This window comes from Brachycentrus maculatus, unplaced genomic scaffold, assembly GCF_059751285.1.
Source record: "Brachycentrus maculatus isolate JH-2025_06_01 unplaced genomic scaffold, ASM5975128v1 h1tg000527l, whole genome shotgun sequence".
Taxonomy (NCBI): domain Eukaryota; kingdom Metazoa; phylum Arthropoda; class Insecta; order Trichoptera; family Brachycentridae; genus Brachycentrus; species Brachycentrus maculatus.
Window position 1 is genome coordinate 1,048,465 of NW_028281273.1, and position 23,958 is coordinate 1,072,422.

Consider the following 23,958-nt stretch of genomic DNA (forward strand, 5'->3'; position numbering starts at 1 on the left):
TAGGGCTTTTTTATTTGTACGTATGTGAATTCCTACAACAACCTTCTGAACAGTCTCCAAATATAGAAGCACTTATACTTACAATTCGCTCACTTCTTTCAACAACGTCAAATATCAAAAAACATGATTTTTCAGGACATCGTTTTTAAAATTTAAAAATTAAATGAAATGTTTTAAAAATAAATATCAAGCCACTTATCAAGAACTTTTTACTGTGCAACAGATCTTTTTAGGTAATACCTGAATGTTTCTTCTCCATTTGAAAAATACAGAGTATATTTAAAAATATAATTAAATAATACCTTTTCTTCAAATCGCAAAAACAACACTTTCTGCCTTGTAGCGGGCAAATATTAAGTTAAAAATATGCCGCTTTTCATAGGATATAAAACATTTTCTGGGCATTCCAAAAATACACACAACTGAAAATTAATATTTTTGATATATGACGTTGTTGAATGGAGTGAGCGAATTCCCTAGAAACTGAAGAACGAATGTTTGTTCATAGAATTTGTTATATTTTATTGTTGTAATTGGTGTCATTTTTGAAAAAAATAACTTTATAGTTGTCTTTAAAATATGGCTACCCAAGTATTGCACCCAACGCTTAGTCAAGTTGGAATAAAAATGATTATTGTTGATGTGAGGTATTCGAGGTCACCAGATGAGGTGAGGGTGTTATTTGATGATATAACCACCATATTTTATAAAAATTATTATTGTTTAATTTTTTTATTTCTTCAAAATAAATGTACATATAATTTTTCTACATTTCAGCTCTTAAGGCATAGCCTGTGTCGAGCGTAAATAGTTACATACCGAAAAATACTAACATGCTGAATTACAACAAAAGTACAGTAATGTTAACATTTTAAAACAATTTACATACAATACAATTTAATACATTACCAATAGAGAGTGGTATTTTCAAGGTTTAAATTTAAAAAATCATACATTTTAACTACTTGAATAAATTTCAAGGGATGCGAATGAATCCTTGTACAAACAGTTATTTTTTCAGTGATATTTTGAATTCATATCGTTATGGGGATTTTCCCGTTCTTGAAGCTATATTCGTTTATTAAATGTTTTTTTTTCACTTAACTTCGATGTCCGCCTCCGTAGTATAATGGTCAGCAAGCTCGGCTACCGTTCTGGAGGTCCCAGGTTCGATTCCCAAGGGGGGTAAAATAAATATAAGTGATTTTTTCACTATAATATTTATTCAATATTACCATGGACTGGTACCTGAAGCGGAGGGCTGATCACCTTTCCTTCATGTGTAAACGATCAAGATAACACTGCGTTTACACAACACAGTGCCCTATGCACCATTGGGGTGCGGATAAGGGTTTTATTATTATTTATTATTATTAACTTTGATAAATGTAATAATTATTTTATAACTTCAAAACGATGTCGTGTAGTTTCTCATTGACTATAAAGCACTTCAAACCTGTATGGCACCTATGTATGTAGTTAGTAAAAGTGAATTACTAATATGGCATAAGAGTGGAGAAAAGTTTTCTAACTGAAGAAGAATGTCGTTTGATTGCAATTTATGTGCATGCAATAATTCTTATCGTCTGTCCGTCAAGTCGAGATATTGGACCAATAATAAGGCCTTAAACAGAGTGTCGTAAATAAAGCCATCTTCAGTTAAAATATATTTTAAATTGCGCACCTTTTTCCCATGAGGATTAAATTTTTAATATTACTTTAAATAACATATATGTATATATGATTATGGAAAGTAACATAGGTACAGTGTCTTGCTATATTTCAGACTTACAAATAAAACCACTTAACTGGCTGTACCCAGCCATGCGTTGTTGTGGTCAGCCTGGTTAAATGAAAAAGATAGAAAAGAAAAATCACACAAATCTTTAATGATTAATTTCTCAATACTTGTAGGTATACAATACTTTAACAGGTGTCAAGAAGCACGCTGTCCACCATTAGTAATGTGAATTATTACATAAAATAATACTCAAAAATGGCGGCGCAATTACAGTTAAAAAAATGCGTAAAAATCCATGTGTGTGTGTAAATACGAAAAACACATACTAAAATCAGTGTGTTAGTATATTAGTATGTATAATATGGAAAATAACTCCTATAATAAGACATAATTCAGATTTGTGAACAAGTATTTGGACACACTCAAAATGTTGTAAAATTAGTATGAATAAGATCTCATCAAAAGCAACATAATATAGGGTCAATTATATCAATTTGATAATATATACAGTTTTATGATTCAAATAATATAGAAAAGATGATAATTTTTAGGAGCTTAATGATAACTTGATATGAAAAACAAAAACAAAAATAGTATAACTGCTTATATAAAGCGCTCTTGAGGTAGCTTTTTACGAAAATGGCGCTAGATAAATCATCCAAAATTATTATTACAATTATTATTTAATAATTTTAAAAAAATCCTCATCATTTTCATGAAATAAAACAACTATTTTTCGAATAAATTATTGAACACGTCTGTTAATATGGCAAGGGACTGTATGCACCTAAAGTATATCCGTTTTAATTTCCATAAATTGTAAATACACTTGCAATTGCGAAAATCAATATATAAAAAGATTATTACAGAATGTATATTAATTCAGAGAAAGTGATAAATGTGACAAATAAACCAATAAAAAGTTCCAACGGACGTAAATAATGCACTCTGTTGTGAGAAACAGTAAACGAGTATGTGCATAAGAAGTTACTTTATGTATGGAAATATAAAAAAACAAAAACCAGTTATACAATGGATACTTGGATGTTCTGAATACAGAAAAGGAAAAATAGAAAATACGCCATAAACGACTTTCATGAAAATGTTTAGAAAATGAATCCATGCATACAAATTATACGCACGTAAAAGTGTAGAAATATATATTTATAATATAGGCCCAATATTCGATAAGTCGCCATTAAATTTTCTCTAAGCCCAGGTAACATTTTAGGTACCGTAGAACGGGGCTACTTGAACTTTGATGTGTTACTTGAGCCTAGTACAAAAAAAATTAAATCTTTGTTTGGTATACAATAATGAACGTATTGTGACAATAAGTGTCACCTGTCAGGGAAACAATGAATCATACGCTACGTTCATTATTGTAGACCAAATACAGATCTATTTTTTTTGTACTGGGCTCAAGTAATACATCAAAGTTCAAGTAGCCCCGTTCTACGGTAATTGCAGCCTTTTTGTGTAAAAAAAACTAGTTTTTTTCAAAATAATTATATGGTTTTGAAAAGAAAAGAGTTATTGAAAGGTAAGGAGTTCTAAATTTATTCTAAAAAACAGTAAAAATATCCAAAATACATTCATCAAAAAAATCGGGCGTGGAGAGACGTGTTACCTTTTCGGCGTTTGGCCAGCGAATGAGTTTTGTCTTTGCAAAAAACCCCTTAATATTATAACTTCCTCGGAAACGCTTTCCCTTTTAATTTATATTTTCTCAGTATTATGAGTATGACCAAATCCATATTTAAAAATTCGTTTTTTTTTCCTACTTATGGACATGTTATTTTTAATGAAGGTTTTATTGATATTCAATTCAATCATAGATGTCGCTTATGTTTTTAGAATAAAAAAAAAAGTTCGATGTTACTTGCGATATTTATTCGTTTATTTAAATATGCGCGTGTTTTGTCATGTGTGACTAGTAAAAACATGTTTTTTGAAAAACGTCATATATTTAATATAACAGCAACACACGCAATACTCAACATTGATCATGGCAGACAGCGTGTTATTGGCAGCTGCTAAAATATTCTATACCCACAAGCAATGTGAAGTTAAACATATAAGCCACTAGTGCTCTATCTTTTCTTTCTTTGACATTTAACTAGGCTGAGCCACAGCACCGCATGTCCAAGTACAGCTATGTATAATATATGTTATTGTAGACAAAGCATACACAACATAAATGAACAACAACCTTCGGTTTAATCTGCCATTTCAAATGATGAAGCTAATTTCATATTTCATTGTCACGACTTCATCTTGTGGGCGCTGTGACAAGCAGGAGTTTTAGAAAATCAGGGAAAATATCTCACCGTCCAAAGGTTAATTTTAATACGCAGGTGCACAGCATCTTGTGTCCGGAGGTGAATTTAAATTGCAATCTCGTATGCAAACTTGTTGCGGCGCGTTTGATGGACGCATTGTGCTTCTGTCGCCAGAGCCGTACTTGTGAAGTTTTGCAGATTAAAATAATATGAGTTATTCCAGTCGAATAATGGGCTACTGAAATCGAAGAGGTCTCCACAAGAAGAACTGTCATACATAATTTGATTACGTATGTATAGCTAGTCAAAATTGTTAAATGATACATTAACTATTTACTATTTTTATCTATTTTATTTTGATATCTATTGTATTCTTGCCAGTGTCCTTTATTATAACCATAAATGAATAAACCCACACAAATTTGCCTTTATGGGCAAATGTGTGTGGGTATACTCATCTTTTTTTGTATTAATATATTTTTTTGTACTTGTAATAATAATATATTGTGAAATGCGAAAGAATTTAAAATAAAGAAATAAATTGATATATTCAACTTAGTATGAAAATTATTCATCATTCGACATTAATTTCAATTGTTTTAACAATAATTATCCTTTTTTCAATTTGCTCAATAGACACTTGTTAAGTATATGGGTACTTTTTGCATCGATATTTTTTGGTGCAATTCAAATTTATATAATAAAACAAAAATTGTACAGCTTTTCCGTAATAACGTAATCTCCATCATAACTGTACTAAACACTTATTATGATAGATACTAATGATAAAAAAAAGAGTTTATTTAAAGAGGATTGAATAAAGTGTAAATTATCTAACAATGAAGAGTATTTGAAAACATGTTACGACAGTTTATATTTGGGGAAAATATTAGCTTAGAACTAAGATAAAAGGCAAAAAGATAAGTATTTTTTAGAGCTTAAAATGTATTATTGAAACGCCATATTTTTTTAAAAATTTTGTTTATGAAAAGGTTATAAAAAACTTTAGTATCTAGAGGATACATATTGTATAATACATACCTTAAGATTTTTTTTTGTGAAAAACATTTTGTCGTAAGGTACGATAATAAAACTTCAAATTGATTATATTTACTTCGATTTAAAGAGGAACAAATTCAATTAGTGTAGCAAATTATTTGCGCATATCACACACCCTTTACATCGTATCTAATGTAGATATACTATGTATGATTTGATATATTCTATAATATTTATACAAATAATGAGTAGGTACCTGTTTTCACCAATTAATAAAATTTCTACCTAAAAATTTATTTAGTTCGATGGTTTAAAAAATGTTTCAGATTTATACTTGGATTCGGCCCTGGTGTGTCAAAGAACATGGAGATATCAATTTACAAGCAAGTCGTGTTGGACATATTGTATTATTAGAGTTCATTTTAGGACAATTGATGGTAATTCATTTCGTCAGGGTTTAAAGCTTCTGGAAAAATCCTTACATGGCGCGATCGGAGCTTTCAATACGAATAAAAAAATACCGGAGAACTCGTTTCAAGCTGATAATAAAAAAAACCTATTGCACATCTTAACCAATATTAAACATAAATTTGTAAATGAGACCACTTGATTATTAAAAAAAAATAACCACTTTATATTCCACTTAATTAGTTTTAATTTAACACTTATTTTTTTTACCAGTAAGTGGTATTTATTTAAACGATTAGTTGAAGATGAATCATCTATATGAAGAGCAATATGGAAGTCTGGGTATTTATAGGGCTCACGACTTGTCATAGGCTGTTTGAAGTGATCACTTTTTACACTATAACATTCACTATTCTACGCATGATTGATAACCACACTACCCAAATTTTGGAATTGGATATGTCAATTAATTGGTACATTCTTTCATGTGTAAGTTCTCGGCAACATCCATTGTTGATTTGAGTAAGCTTTTTATTTAGCATAGACCCTTATTTGCATCCTTCAACTGTTGGACGCGATTCTCTTCTCAGGCCCGCCACTTTCTTAATGCCATAGGATCATCTTGTTTGAACCCTACCCACGCTTCTGCGTCTTATTCTAGGCCTCCAGTCAAACACCTTCTTTGCCCATCTATCCTCAGACATATGTACCACATTACCTGCCCAGTTCCACTTTTGTCCCTCAGTTTTTAGTCACATCTGTTACCTTGGTCTTTTCCCTTTTCCAAACATTAATTTTTCGGTCCTTAAGGGATATATTTAGCATCCTTTAGTTCAGGGGTTTCCAAAGTGTGCGCCGCGGCGCCCTGGTGCGCCGTAGAAAGTAAAGAGGGGCACCGGGAGTCGATCCTCTATCAATATCCGAAACCACAATTTTTCTCGGGTATCAATATAAAGCAATACTTTTTTGAGAACTAGCATCTTCCTACCCAACTACTATTATTGTAGGTAAGTACCTATTTCTTTCGACTATAATATATGTAAATACATATAAAGTCACATTATCTTTTTCAAATAGCTTACTTAAGTAGGGCGCTATCACAAAATACTAAACTTGTAAGTGCACCACGGGCTGAAAAAGATTAGGAACCCCTGCTTTAATCAGTTACTGACTCAACGTAAATCGGTTTTAGTATCTTAAAATGTCCAAGGGTACAAGCCACTTCATCCGGTCGTAGGAGATTCTTCCCTACGCCAATGTAGTCGAAATCCCACTTGAGAACATATTAAGTAGGTACATATTTATCACGGTATTATTATCTTTCATAGGTTATTATAATGTGACGCGGGAAGTGATGAAGATTTCCCATAAATTATATCCTCAAAACGTTTGTAGAAGAAGTACCGTAAGATAGGGTTGTTGGGAAGATTATTAGTCATGACTGATGCGCACGCGTGCATCTCTGCCAATATTATTATGCTAATCTACCGTGAAACGGCCATATATGGAGACGATTGCTAAACCTGAATTTTAACCTGGGGTAAATGGTGGTATATAAATGTGTTATTTTTGCCACTTACAAAAAATCCATTTAAAAGCTGACTTATGAAATATATGACAAAAACCAAAAATTTATAAATAAATAAAATGTTGTTATTTATAATATTTTTAATATTTAAAGTATTCACTTTGCCGGCTGTCCAAACTCAAAACACAGTAAGGGACATTTTTTTTTTGAAGTAGGTTTTTTTTTTCTACTAAAAATGTCCCTTACTGTGTTTTAAGTTTGGACAGCCGTTGTAATTAGTCGTTTTTATTTTTTTACGAAATGTTTATAATTTTACTGTATAACCACTCACTGAATTTTATTTCAGGGAAATCATTCTTTATTTTATTGTTACATTTAAAATGATTTATTTTCCAGGCTATACTCGCCAATACGATATTATTTAAACATATTTTTTTTTTAATTTTAAAGTATTTACTTCTGGGTGGGTCATTTTCACATTTTTTTCGAAAAATATTTGTAAATAACCACTCACAGAGAATTTTGCTGAAGGTAAGTGATTCTAAATTTTATAATCAAAATAAAACTTTGTTTTAAAATTACTTTAAATATATTTATATATTTTTATTAAAAAATATTTACAGTGGTAAATATTTTTATAATAAAACAAACTTATATTTTAATTGTAAAATGGAAAACCACAAAGTAATTGCTTCAAATAAAAAAAAATAGATTCCAGATATAGTTTAATGTTCAATTTATTTTTAAAATGATTTGTTTTTAAAGTTGTACTCAGATTTAAAGCCAGGTCAAAGGCCCTAGGATGCTTAGACCTCCATCCTACTTCATGTCCTATCTCAAGTTGAGAAACCTATATTATTTATATTTCATGCGTAAGGTGAGTATCCAATGTCCTATAATAAATAAATAATAATAAAAAAAAACTTAGGTAAAAACAATTAATTTTCGTGATAAGCCCTTCTGTGTACATATGTCTAATTATAACTTACACGTGAGAAAAACTGTCGTGTATAATGCACTATGCAATTTAAATCATTGATTTTTAATTGATCGTTAAAATAATACGTCTGGGAAAGGAATTACAAGATATCTCTTTATTGAGCGTCATATAAGGAGGTAGAAATAAACGAAACTAATTAAGTAACTAACCATCACGCCGCTTCCCCGCAGGGGTAGGCAGAGAGAAAAGAGCGCCACACCACTCTGTCCTTGCAAACATTCTTCGCCTCTTCCACGTTCATGCATCTCCTCATACATACCCGCCGATTGGTATAAACGTAATTGGTATATGTTTATTGTAAAGTGCCTACCACACGATCGACAAAATTGTTAATGTTTCCATAAATATTGATAAATCACACGACGAATTGATCATCACGATTTCTCAAATTGTTTTTTAAATATTTTTTTTTTAATGTTTTACTTAGATTTTATTAATACTACTATTTCTTATAATCTACTGTGATACGTGTTTCGATGGATTCCGCACCATTATAAAACAACGTGTGAAAAAATGATACGGAATGCATTGAAACACGTGTCACAGTAGATATTAAGATAAAGTGGTATTTACTGAGAAAAACATTAATAAAAAATGGATAGATTTTACCACAAAGTGACTGCCGAATCAATTAATGAAAAATAATTTTTGTTAACTGCGGCAAAGCATCTGTTTAATTATTTATTATTTGTCTTGGTCAAATCGTTTTTTTATGTACCACTCAATTTTTTTTTGGTCAAAAAAATTTTTTTTAAACTATTTGTAATAATACTAAAACAATCAAATACAAGATTTTTCAATCACTTGTAGTTTTCCATTTTTTTAGCGAATAATGCAAAATATGAAATAGATTATATGCAACACTAACATTACTACTACTACTACCACCATCATGCCGTTTCCCCACAGGGGTAGGCAGAGAGGATGGAACGCCACACTTCTGTCCTGACATACACTCCTAGCTTCCTTCACATCCATACATCTAGTCATACATGCCCTCCGATTACACTTCTGACACCACCAGATTTTAGGTTTAGATCAAGTGTCTCGCAATACTAACACTAATACGGTATTTATTGATTTGGCGTTTAATTTTTAGAACTCCATTTTAATTTATGTATTAATTTTAAATCAAACACAGATTTTTTGAGTTTACTAAGTTGTATTTTATTAACAAAAACACATAAAAAATTATTATATTGTGACAACTGTTTCGCCTTGTTAGGGCATTATCAAACGAATGTCATTGACATTCGTTTGATAATGCCCTAACAAGGCGAAACAGTTGTCACAATATAATAATTTTTTATGTGTTTTTGTTAATAAAATACAACTTAGTAGACTCAAAAAAACTGTGTTTGATTTAAAATTAATACATAAACTAATACGGTAAATACGAAATAATCTTGTTTTAAATTTAGTCAGAAATGTTGTACGTAATTATCATAAGCATACTTATTATCATTTATCATATGTGTATATATATATGTACATTATATAATATCTGTATAAGGTATAATGCACCTGCTCACATTAAAATAATCGCTAAGACGTCACGAGTATTGATTACTTTGAAATGAACCTGAAAAGGTCTTTTCATTATCAATCATAATATTTTCTGACCCTTCCTCACGTGCTAGACCTTTATCAGCACACAATCGTGACCATCGTCAGCTTTTACCAATAATCCTACTCAGCTATAAAATCAGCGTTCTCCATTTTTGGTTGTTATCGGTTGTTAGTTCCATTTTCAATAAAAATATTGACAGTGTTACAATGATTAAAGAAAACACTTCGTTTTTTAACACTTGAGTTTTATTATAGACTACATGTTTCAGAAGTTAAACTTCCATCATTCAGGTCTGTATAATAGTTACTATACAAGTGGTAAAAAACGAAGTGTTTTCTTTAATCATTGTAACATGTCTTAGCACAAAGTTAATGCCGAAACAATAAATAAAATTAACAGTGTTAATTGGAGAACACACATTGGAAAACAAATAATATACATTTCATAAAATATTCTAGCTGTACCCGAGAATGCAATACTGTGGATCAGTCTGGTAAAATTAAAAATAAAGAAAATATAAAGCACGTATTTCTAATATGCTTAATTTCATATCGCTTGTGAAGCAAAAAAAATATAAAAAATATAAGAAACACGAGAAGGCGCCATCTGTCTTTAGCAATTTTTGATAATGCATGTCTTGGTATTATTTATTGATTCGGCATTAACTTTGTGGAATGACATGTTGATTATTAAAAAAAAATTAAACACTCGAATATACCACTTTAATGAGTTTTATTTATATATACGACTAGTTTTGAAAACTTACAGATGTTTTCATCTTCTGGTAAAAATTAAAACTAACGAACAAAAATATTTATGGGTATATATATAGTCCGCCTCCGTAGTGTAAAGGTCAGCACGCTCGGCTACCGTTCTGGAGGACCCGGGTTCGATTCCTAGGGGGGGTAAGCATAAATATGAGTGATTTTTTCGCTGTAGTATTTATTCAATATTACCCTGGACTGGTACTTGAAGCGGAGGGCTGATCACCTTTTCTTCATGTGTAAACGATCAAGATAACACTGCGTTTATATGACACAGTGCCCTATGCACCATTGGGGTGCGGATAAGGGTTTTATTATCATTATTATTATATATAGGTTAATAAATAAAGGGAAGGGGGGGGTTAAGGAACAAGATTTTATTGTAAAAGGAAACAAAGATAATAATGGTGACGTATTTTTAAACAGTATATTAAACATCTTCGAAACTATTCGTATATAAATATATAAGTATATAAAACTTATTAAAGCGGTATATTCAAGTATTTAATTAAAAAATAAAAATCAACATGTCTTGCTGTTATTTTTAACAAATAGCGCTGCTATTGCTGTTAAAGAAAGGTGTTTTTCTGGAAAGACGCATTTTAATTTTAATTGATATTTTGATGGATAAAATACGCGCGTATTTGAATGCAATGTTGTAATGGAAACATGAATGCAATAGGTAAAATATTTTAGGATATTTAAGATATTGAACAAATGAACATTTACAGTTTAAATTGTATAAATTTTAATGGACCTAAAGATATAATTTATTCAATGTCCTGGATATCACACAAGCTTGTACTAGTAAATAATTTAATTTTGTCTTGAGAAATTGAACATGATGCTTACGGTATATAAAATGGCAATCGACCAATTTTAACGTATTTATTGATACAATGGTCAACTTTCAGCCAGAAACGACCAATGGTATATTCTATGTTTATCGATGTTAGCGTTAGAGTATGTTAGGAATACTAGAGGTATACTATATTAGAGGAATACTACAGTAGATTTTAAGAAATAGTGGTATTTACTAATTAAAATACTAGAGGTTGTCTAATTACAAGAAAGAGATAGTAAAGGTTAAGACAAAGAAGTGTTTCTGTACATTATTAATGTGTGCTAATCTCACAAGTTGTGTGCAATTTCACACAGTTAATCAATAACTGTAAGTTTAATATTTATCGAATAATAAATCACCACTTTGCAGTATTTTTATTATTATTTGATAAAAAGGAGACCTTATTCACCTCACGTTACGTTGTTTGATGATCTAAGTAAGGATAACACTGGACGGATGAGTTAAAAAACGAACGGTGAAAGTTAACACGTTGACTGCCAACTACGAGATAACTCGTAGATTGCGTTCTTTGCTAGGACGCCGACTTTGAGTTATCTCGTACCGTGTTTACTTACTATATAATCGTGAAGCTACGATAATATTCGTTGCATATCAGTGCTAATATGGATAGATGGCTTCTGAGAAGAGAACCAAAAATCAATGATGGCTTATATGAACAGAAAATTTGCCAATAAAAGAACAAATAAATATAATTATAAAAAAATATTCAAAATCAAGAAGTAAAAGTATATTTTTAAAGAAGGCTTTTTAGACCGGAACTCGGAAAATTGCCGGGGCAGCCAATGTGTTAATAAGATTACAAATTTAATTAAATAAATGTTGTTTACAATTATAAGGTCAATTTTTCGGAGATTATGTTGGAAAGCATAATAAATATTTTTTTTTTCATTCAAGCGAATTGCATATTGCACACGGTACAGACTTTTTTTAAACATCCTGTTTCTAACATACATATAATACGATGAGCAAGTGTGGTATTAAACATTCGACTGGGATATACCATTCTCCCATAGACGTTATTTTTTTTAAATCGGTATATGTCAATCACTGTTTCACGGTATTAATTACATATTAATTTTATGAAAAAAATCTATGTATGTTTATTTTGTATTACTTTTTCGATGAGGATCTATTAGTTTTTTTAAAACTTGTGTTCTATTTAAATAAATATTATTTTTACTAAATTAAAAATATACAAATGTAGAATTTTCCTTGATTCCTCACATACTTAGTGTTTTAAGCATCATATGAAATTTTGATTTTCATCAATATATTTTTTTTTCTGAATTTTGTTAACATTTCATATAGTTTACATTGTGTGTAAAAACTCACTCTCTTGCTTTTTTCTCGTATTTTGTTTCGGAACAAATATATAATAATTATAACAATTCATACTCAGAAGGTGCTAGGAAAAAAATAATTTAAATATTAATTGTCTCATGAACGAAGAATAATTGAAAATATTAAGAAGAGTTAGTATGGACATGTGGAGCGAATGGATAACGAGAGAATGACTAAGAAAATATATGTGGCGAATGTGAGAGGGAAAACAGAACGAGGACGACCGAAAAAGACTTGGCACGATCAGATCAATCAGAACCTAAAATCTGGCGGTGTCAAAAGTCTGCGTAATCTGAGGGCATGTATGAGTAAATGTATGGATGTGAAGGAGGCGAGGAGTGTATTTTAGGACAGAATAGTGTGGCGTTCCATCCTCTCTGCCTACCTCTGCGGGGAAACGGCGTGATGGTAGTAGTAGTAGTAGTAGTAGTTTTGGGATATATCTTAACACCATCCACATGATACGCTAAGTAGGTGCCTATCAGTGGCGTGCCTAGGGTTTACCAGTAAGGCAAGCCCATTCTTTTTCACATTCGTGAATACATGGTGTGCCTATAATTTCTTCACCCATATCATTCCCAGTATAGTAAGCACCCAGAAAGTATTGTAAATATAAACAATGTATTGTAATCATTGTAAAAATATGTTAACATGTAACTTTTGTAAGGTATAGCCATCACCTTGAAATAAAGAAAATGTTCACTATAATAAAATATCTTCCTCAGATATTAAGCATAACCAATAAGTACCATCACCATATAATGGCATGCATAGTGTTAAACGTGAAAACATTAATTATGTATTTTTAATCATTTGGTCTAGATTTAGTAATTGTTATTTGGAGTTGTTAGGCAAGCCGGGCTTTTGGGCTTCTAGGGAAGTACCGCCACTGGTGCCTAACCACAGATAAATTATTAATTGCATCCTTTTTCTTAAATCTCTCTAAGGTACCTCCTACCTGTATTGAGGTTAAAATCTGGTTTAAAAAAAATTAACACGATTCAAAAAAATAATAACTTTCTCAATATTATAAATTTCGCTGCACGTACGGTCAGTAAGATTAAGCACCAGAAACTCATTAAAAGTATGACACTTATCCATTCCGACCACGACCCAAAAAAAATGGAACCTCTGCCGAAAATTCGGGTTAAGAACCCAATCAATGGCTTTTGACTTCTGATATCATAACTTATATGGTTGTCAGTGATGTATATGAGAAAAATCGTAGACTGCGCATGAACGTGCGCGCACACCGTCCATTATGACCTATGGACAACCAAACAAATGATTATTTCAATACCACCGCCTCCGAAAAGGGGTCCGACGGTAAAAAGAATATAATTCTCTTTATAATACCACGTCAGCTTGATGTGTGCATTTTTTGCAGGCTCGAACGTCAGAATCATCGTGCGTTTCGGATGCCGAAGAAGACATCGTGAATAGTTTTTGCCGGAACAAAAAAATGGGCGTTCGCGCTTGTAACGAGGCAAGATGAAGGTTAAATCGGATTGTCTTAAGCGCCAACCGAGCGCTGCGGCAGTTAGTACCATTTAACCCTTAATCGGCGATACGTGTGAAGATTTCGCTACTCCCGCCTTTTTAAATTCGAGATACATCTCAACTCGGGATTGTTTGCAAGTCAATTTATCTCGAGAGGAGTGTATTATTTACTGATTTATGATTGACTTTCGCCAAATTACACGGATAAGGTGGTTATTTATCTGAACTGCGAATGTTTAATCCGCTCGCAGTAAAATTATACTCATAATCATTTTAATGATTTGAATTGCCGCATTTTGGATTTTGGGGGATTATGAGTCTGTAATTATGACACATCATGATCTTGATGCACAAAATGAGGAAGTGTTATGGCGTAATGAGATTGTAACAAGAGAGTGGATGTGAGAGTTTAAACTAAAGAAAGGTGAGAACGAGAATTGGTTGTGTTAAAATGCTCTACTGATATATCAGTACGATGTGCAAAGAGTATTGTAAAGTGTTTGTGATATTAACCGCTTTTTTTAAATTATGAAAAATCTTTTTAAAAAATCAGAATGTGGGCATATTAAAAAATATAATATAAGCGAAGGTTTATATGTATAACTTATTTTATATTTTAAAAGCATTATTAACTTTGTGGTTTAGTAATATAACACGCTCCTTATCATTCATCGTTCACTTCGCGAAAAACTGATTCGACATTCGGATTCGGAATAACCAAACCCTCATCAGGTCTTTAACTATAGTCTATATTTACAACATTTTGAGTGTGTCCAAATACTTGTTCACAATTCTGGACGATCTCCAATTAGGAGTTATTTTTTACATATTTTTTGTTTGTATTTTTTTTATTTAGTATACCTGGTTTTTGCCTAATTAAAATCTTCTTTCATATCACCATAGAAGTTCCAATAATTTGTGGTTTCTAATCGTAGGTAAAATTGGTGAATGTTACTCGTGTGTAAAGCGATCACTTAAATCAGTCCATGACGGTCGTAAGCTCCGTAAATGCCCAGTCGTCTATATTCTTCTTCATCAATATTGATTTGTCAAAAATAATATAGTTAATAGCTATCGCGAGGCAGAGTTTTTATGTGACACGACATGAACACGAAGTTAACTGTGAATAATAAGGAGAATGTTTATATAAATTGCTAAAGCTAAAGAAAAGAAAGTACATAATATGCCTTGCATTGTAAATCATTATTACGATTCGACAAAACCCTTTTGAATGTCATTTTTCATTTCCAGAATCGCACTGTGATGCCCAATGTCCCTGTATCGAGCCATCGCTGGTGTCATTGTTCCCTGAAATCCGTGTGATATGATTGGCTGACGGCGATGGGCAGCGGCGCTGCTGCGCTCTCATTGGCTGTCTCGGCGCTGGTCCTGCTGGCTGCCTCCGCCGCCCCAGCGTCTCTTGACAGCATTGAAAGCGTGCAGAACATCACTCGGGTGGATGGCGGAGACTTGTTCTTTGTGACTGGTCTGTATTCTATCATTCTTCTTCTTCTTCTACTTTTTCTTATTTTTCATCTCCTTCTTCTCCTTCGTCTTCTTCTTCTTCTTCTGCTTGGTATAGGCCTTGCGGCCTGTTTTTAAGAGGGATTTAGCCTCGTGCGATGTTGATTCCTAACCTAACGTTCTATTATACACATACCTGTGGATTGCTTTATTCACCAGGAAATTCATATAAATAAATGGTCGATTATGTTAAAACAATCGATTTGACTGTCCGCTGTCTATTGTATGCTGACGATGCTTTACTTCTTGCCGATAGTAAAGAAGATATGTAGGAGCTGGTATCAAAGCTGTAAAATGTGTGCAAGAGAAGTGATTTGCTGATGAATATTAACAAATCCAAAGACATGATTTTTTAAAGAAATGAATGTAGATCTGTATGTAAAATAGTAGTAAAGGGGGAAATTTTGGAACAGGTAGATGATTTCTTTTATTTGGAAATTATGTTTTCTAGGGATGAAAAGATTGGTAGTGTTATGGAAAGGAGAGTGAATTCTGGGAATAGAGTAAATGATGCACTGAAAGCAGTTATACAAAAAACCTTTTAGCAAAAGCTAAACTGGCGTCCTGGTATGTATGAAAGTGAAATATGGTATGAAAGATAGAGACCATAGTAGACACTGCGAGAACCAAACCTGGTCTAAAAACTTTTGAAATGAGGAGATTCAGGCTCAAAACCGAAAACGCAATAAAAGACTGAATAAAGAACACAAAATTCGGGAAATGAATACAGAGAATAAAGTCAGATGAGGAAGACAGGGAGGACGATTCTGGAAAGCCCATATGAATAGAGTGTAAGAAAATAGACTGGCCCAAATTGTTCTTCAAGAAAACTTAGACGGAAGAGGACCATCTGAAGAACCTCCAAAGGGTTGGCGTGATAGCTGGCAGCCAACGTCACAAGAGACGGATAACGGAACAGACAGGTCCAAGGAACTAAAAGAAGGAAAAATAAGAAGAAGCCGTTTTGCTCTTTAGTTTTTAGTCGGACAATTATATATATACAAACTATGCATGCATACATTTGTGATGGTAAAAAAGCTTGAACTTCGAGTTGTCTTAAAATTACTCATTGTTAAGTTCACTGCTTATTCTATTTTTTGCTAACAGCTCCAACCCGTTTAAGAGATGCAAAACTTTCGCCTTCTCCCTTTTTCTAAACTTTGCGAATTGTATATCCTATGTGACTTTTCTGGGTCACTCAACCTTCTAAATAATTGTAAGTGAAAGTTCAGGTTGATTGATTGATTTTTAAACAATTTCAGGCTTTATTTGATTAATTGCAAGTATACTGATTAATATATTGTTAGAAAGAAGAGACGGTTGTCTTTTTTATTATCTTTTAAGCGAACACGACTCATCTCTTCAGTAACCTCACTTTTTTAACAATATATACATGTATTTATCTAATTATTCGTTGAGTCTTCGACTGTCCAAACATTTTTTACAATAGTTTTTTTACCCTTCAAATTCACCAGATATTGTCCCATCGGACTATCACCGATTTTGGCCTATGTCAGCAAATAATATGAAAAATAAAATGTATTTAAATTTTTTATCAAATTACTATATTTATTACTTTCAGGGGGCGACGACTGCGGAGTGACGCGCTGCGGGGAAGCCAGCGGGGGCACAGCCTTCAGCGATAGGCCTCCCGGAGTCGCGGGACCCCCGTGCGCCTGCCGCTGTGGAGCCCGTCAACCGCTCTTCCGGGAGGACAAATCAACCTGCGTAGGCGACGTCACAGGTCAGTGAATCAAATACTTATCTGTTCTATCCTTCGTATTTTTCTCGTCAGTATGGGCCAAACAGCGAATGGAAATATAACACTATATATCGTAGGTTAACTATCAAAAAACGTTAACTGTAAAATCCCTATTTGAATGATCCCTGTCATTTAAAGCTTTTAGCCTTAATAAAATATCCGCTATTAAACTTAAAGTTTGAATTTGCTTTTAAAACCACATAAATATGGCATTTCAAACAGTTAAGTGAATTTTTCCACTTTTTTTGAACGCTGAAAACATTATGATTTGCATCATTAAGTCAAAATTGTATATTTTCGAGTTAACGTTTTTTGTCAGTATACCCACGATATGGTTTATTTTGTCTTCATATATTTGTTCAAATGATTGTTTATATACATACATGCATAAAAACATTTATTTATACATTCGTAGACCCACCAAGCCACCTTATGTGTCTTGTCTGTGGAGTTCTTTTTACGATTTTTTTAGAAATTATTATTTCTATTTTCATCTTTTTTAACATAACATTTACAAAAAGGGCATTAACTGTTTTAGAATTTTAACAATAATAACTTTTGGTCATCTCATTTCTTGCTTTAGTTATAACAATAGAATTGAACAGTTATTTATTAACCCAAATAAATAAAATAAATAAATAATTTTGTCGCTTGTTGTGAATGCTTGTATAAATAATTAATTGCGACGGAGACATCATCTTATATACGACAAATTATATAAATGACACACATACACAAAAATCTAACTAATACTTTACTAACTCATACAAACCACACAATTTTATTTTCGGAACTCCTAGATGTATTGATCAAAGTAATAATTTTTATCTTTGTGTAGGAGTAAAATAAAATATCAGTTTAATTTTGTATATGTCGCTCACTCCTTTCAAGAACGTCATAAATCAAAAATCGTCAATTTTCAGTTTTGCGTGTTTTCGGAATGCCTAGAAAATGTACTTTATCCCAGCAAAAGAGGCATATTTTTAACTTAATATTTACCCGCTATAGGGCACAAAGTGTTGTTTTTGCATTTTTAAGAAAAGTATTGTTTAATTATTATTTTTTAAATAAACTAGTTTTTTTCAAATGGAGAAAAAACCTTCTGGTCTAACCTAAAAAGATCTATTGCACAGTAAAAAGTTCAATAAGTGGCTTGATGTTTATTTTTAATAAATTGTATTATATTTTTGAACTTTAAAAACGTTCTCCTGAAAAATCAAGTTTTTTTTATTTATGACGTTCTTGAAAGGAGTGAGTGATATGTGTGTCACTTATATAAGATGTTCTCAGACGCAATTAATTAAAAATGCATTCCACATCAAGCGACAAATAACTGTTATTCTTTTGTTATTACTTAACAAATAAATTAAAATTAAGTACAATGGGAAAAGTTGTAGCAAAATGTATTAAAGACAGCACGAAGAGCAAGAAAGTAATAAAGTGTTTTAAAAACCTCGTTTCAACAATGCAAATTTGTATTATAAAAGGTAGTTAATGTTTTTACGGGTTTCTATTCTATTTGGGACGATTCCAACTTCTTCCCTAGTGAATAAAATTACAATAATTTTGCACATGCTTCCGCAAATAATTATAAAATAAAGTACCTATTACTTAAATTTAATTGTTAATTTTTTATTTTAAATTGAAACAAAACATTAAAATGAAAACCCTATTTACCAATAAAATTAACATACTAGCCAATTCAAAGCGTTTTACCTTACAACATAGTATGATTCTTATATACCTGTATTTAATATTATGGCATTAACAGTGAATAATAATGTAATGATTTTAATATAAAATTGAAACACTTATTTAAGACCTCATTTTGAGTTTATTATTGTAAAAACGACTAGTTTCTTAAACTTCTTTGGTTATCGAAACTTGTCGGTTTCACATTAATAAATTTAAAAAAAAGTGATATTATACGAGTTGTTTGCTTTTATGTGAGAATCATGATTCTGAATTGAATTATTCGGCTTAAAGTATGAGCATACTTTTTTAAAAATAATGTATTTAATGTAATGTATTTTATCTAAAAAAAATGGGCATTTATTTTAAAACGATCAAAAATAAGATTTTTTTGCTTTTGGTTGCAGCAAAAAAAATGTATCAAAACGATAACAATATAAATTATCTGAAATCGTTGAAAAATTTCATCAAATACATGACAGGGTACAAGAAAAAAAATGATTAAAAGAAATGCTAGTAACACAAAAATTTAAATGGAGCTATAATAAAATTTGGTTAAAGAAGAAGTAGAAAAATATTTTTAAAAAGGTTGGCACATTGTCTTATTAAATTTCACTTTCCGAAACTTCAAACAAAATTTTATAATTGGCATAATTTGTTTGAAACTAATTTATGTTATTAATACATGATATAAAATTATATGTGTGGGTAGAAAATTTTAACGGTGTAGCATTAGAAGGCATTATGCAAAATGTGTGTAAATATTTAGTTTTGGTATTGAGATTTCCCTGAACATCCGATATAATCATATTACCACTTAAAAAATAATACGATAAGATAATATTTGAATGAATGAATATTTCGTGAAATAAACACCTACTCAATCGGTAGTTAAAGAAACGTTATTTTTATTCAAAATAATCAAATTTAATGCATTATTAAATAATGAATGAATGGTAATCATCTTTACGGTCGAGCACTTTCATTATATTCATGGTATCTAATGACCGAATAACGTTTTTATGATTATAAGAAAGTGACGGTTATTTTCGCGATTTTATTAAAATATTATTAGCATGGCACATGTTGCAGAAAATACTTTATTTTCTATCAAAAGTAATTTAAAGTAAAAAGAGGGATAGAGAGAGTAATGGTTTATACGTAAAAAATTTAAAGATGATTAAAAGTGATATACAAAAAAGGAAGATAGGAAACAGACTAAGTATAATAAGTACTAGTTAGAAACGTAATATGAAGAACGTAATATAAGTAACGTAATATGAATGTTGAGGAAACAGTTTAGATTAAAATTGATGTGTTAAACTGATAACGAAAGAATATATATGTTCCATGCGTACAACGTGAAATACGTGAAAATATAATATAAGTTTTTTACATTCGTATGTTGTGTTTAGAACTTGGTTTATTATTTAACTTTTAACCACCCTAATTGCATTCTTTGTCCGCCTCCGTAGTGTAATGGTCAGCACGCTACACTACCGTTCTGGAGGTTCCGGGTTCAATTCCCAAGGGGGGTAAAATAAATATAAGTGATTTTTTTACTGTAATATTTATTTAATATTACCCTGGACTGGTACCAGAAGCGGAGGGCTGATCACCTTTCCTTCATGTGTAAACGATCAAGATAACACTGCGTTTATATGACGCAGTGCCCTATGCACCATTGGGGTGCGGATAAGGGTTTTATTATTATTATAGTTGCATTCTTAAGGAGAATATATTAAAATGTGATGACTTCGTAAATAATAATTATTATTATTTATTTATTTAGAATTGACATTGTTAATAATATGATCATTTAAATATATATATTTTTAAAATGCATAAAATTAAACTTTCACTTGTTGATGACAACATCTGTAGTCCTCAAAACTAATCGTCTTTTCATTAATAATCTCTAAACTAAAATGGTCTTAAACTGGTTAAAATGGTTTCCTTTTTATATTTTAAATTACATTATTATTGCACACGTACATATTTCGACAAACTCAACATGAAAGTTTGCCTTAATTTGAGAGCTGGGCCTTTAGGATATCGAAGGATCAAGAGATATCATATCAAAGTAGCATCTAAAGGAAAATAATTACAAAATAACGAGTTTGATTCATTTTATATATCCCAACGATTTTCCATTACGTTTGATTTTTTTGCCATCAATTAATTGAAAACAAATCCTTTTTTAATATATCATATCTTTGAATTATATTTTAGAGTGTCCGGTGGCTGATTTCGGAAGTGGCGATGGAGCGAGTAAGATCCCGATGGTTTTTCTACCCCTCAGTGGACAAATTATTCACCCTTCAAAGGAGATCAATTTTGCAGGTAATTTAATAAACTATTAATAAATTTAAATAAATTATTTATTGACAAATATGTTATTTGACGTGCGTTTTCTTAAACGGTTAAGTTTTGAGACTCATTAATATGAATCAGTATTTAGTTCAATCTAAAATTCTGAGAGGATATTATGAATTCTTGTCCATACCCAGTACTGCAAGGATAATTTAACATTGATGTCATCGAGGTACCACGCGTTGTGTAAGTAATATTTATCAGTGTGTTTTAACAAATCCAATGAATCAACAATAAAGTCAGGAACTACAATAGATGCAATATTTTCTCGCTATCCCGAAAATGTCGAATCACGGACATATGGTTTATCTCATATTTTATTTATCACAAACCTATAATGCTAATTGAAGCACCAATCAATGACAGTGAAAATATTGAATAAACAGAATATGTTTCATGCATTACATGTATTACTGTATTTCTTTTAAGATTTCTCTTTTCTTTAATTTAAGATGTCTCACTTTCAATTTTTTATACCATATCGTAAAAACGTAGTAGGTACTGTATGACGTTAAAAAATATCTTTGTTTTTGTAAATTACAAAATGGGGGAGAATGTAAAAATAAAATAAATGGCTTTTTTAATATTTTGCAGTCTGTAATCGAATAGCAATCTTCACCCAATTCAAAAGACATAAAAATCGTTAAAACGTTCGCTCGTACGATAGCAGTACTTATTGTTAATAAAACGTGTTGGTTTTCATCGTTAAAAATAAATCACGATGCACGCGGAAACTGCAGTAATGCTTGTTTATTGCCCGTTGTCCAAAATATTGGGTGCAGTTAGAATGCATTTTTAAATTTGTTTATAATTTCGTGAAACTCGATCCAGTTACTAGATATGAGTTAATAACAGTTTGGGAGGGTTGGGTAAGTGATTTTCCTGGAAGGAATCGTGATTTCTTTATGAGCCGTCTGAAACGACGCTATTAAAATCAAGGGCGGCTGTTAGCAAGCTTTACTTTAAAGTTTGACGAACAATGTTTCACGATTTACGATTTGATTTTTACGTGATTCGTTGATAAATGTGTATTGTTTTGTTTGGTACTTGAATTTTTCATGATCAAATAAATAATGAATAAAATATATTTTGGCATCTCAACATGGATAAGGAAGAATATAGAAGTCTTGGTATTTACAGGCTTGCGATCCATCATATACTCGTTTAAGTGATCATTTTATACATGTGTAATATTCACTATTCTACCCACGATTAGCAACTCCACTCAAATTTAAGAAGTTATATTTATGCTTCAATTAAAAAGGTCTTCCGTATGCTACTTCGTCAGTGACATCTATGGTTGAAACGAGTAAAAAAATATTGAGCAGAAAATTTATGGAATGTGAATTCTTTCCGAATTATTTTACAAAGACGGTTAAACCATGATTCAGTGAAAGAAACCCAAATTTGTAAAGAAAGATTTGAAAACAATTCATATATTTTGAAATGGTTATAAGTTTAGTTTTTATAAGCAGAAAGCTTCACGAAAAATCAATGGAGCAAATGCAAACCCCAGAAATGTGAACAAAAATTTGGGCACTCAAAATATTGTAAATAATTTCATAATGCCTCACTATGAGGTAAGAATTAAATTTCGCAACTGTTATGACACATTATTTTTAATACAAATAAATCCGCAAATACAAACAAGTCAAAAAAATAATTCCATCAATAATGACGAAATTATTCATAAACCGAAATCGGTCAGTCAAGTTGGCATATGTAAAGAATCAAGTAGTTCTCTCACTCATTAGTTCGTAAATGAAAACAAGATAATTAACGAATTCGTGAATTCGCCAGTCATCAGTAAAAGTTTTTTACATCTGTACCACATTGTAATTGAATGATTATTTCAAATATTGATTGATTTGAGCTAGATATGTAAAAGAGATATCTTCAATATACATGTATACCATAGGTTTGGTAGGCGCACGTGTTTCTACTTTTGGTATTATTAATTCGAGACCTGCCTTAGAATATCCTATTAAAATAAAACATGGTAGTAATGAATCTATGGCAATTTGTGTACAGGATGGGGTGTGAAAATGGGTGATTCTAAAACAATTGTGTTCAAAATAATTATTTTTTAAACTTATTTACTGTCGCAAGATACAGTTTTTTTCGAAACAACAACCATATACTTACTCGTATGTAGTTTTTTCCCCATGTAATTTTTTTTTCCTAAAGAAAAAGCTAAATAGTTGTTATTTTAAGATATAAAGTACAGTTCCACCAAGAAATATCAATACAAAACTTAAGGAACATATAAAAGAAGCAATTTAAAAGGTGTCTCAACTTGAGATGAAAAATCTATCGTTTTATATAGAAGAAGATGGAAATCTGAGCATTCCAAGGCTTATAAACTGGCATTTGTCTTTAAACACTTGTGGAACGTTAAATATTCTTTCATTAGTGAATATCTAAATTGCATCAATTTTTTAATATGTGTATTTGCAATGTTATTGGATTTCGTTTGTGGATTGCTATTTGATAGATTTGGAAGTATGGCTGATGGCGGCGCCTTCAGTTAAGAAATCTGTAAAGCATGTATATAGCTTACGCCAATTAAATAAAGGTGAGATTCAAATCAGTTCACAAATATATTTTAA

General features: G+C 31.2%; 1 protein-coding gene across 1 annotated transcript in view; it reads left to right on the forward strand.

Moving 5' to 3' along the window:
* Window positions 1-23,958, forward strand: part of LOC148301729 (uncharacterized) — a 110,832-nt gene that overhangs the window by 75,397 nt on the left and 11,477 nt on the right. Inside the window, exons 3-5 of the mRNA XM_088272812.1 lie at window positions 15,250-15,484; window positions 17,105-17,266; window positions 21,209-21,319. Of these exons, the coding sequence (XP_088128938.1) occupies window positions 15,340-15,484; window positions 17,105-17,266; window positions 21,209-21,319 (418 nt within the window). The 5' untranslated portion in view covers window positions 15,250-15,339. The remainder of the gene's footprint in view (window positions 1-15,249; window positions 15,485-17,104; window positions 17,267-21,208; window positions 21,320-23,958) is intronic.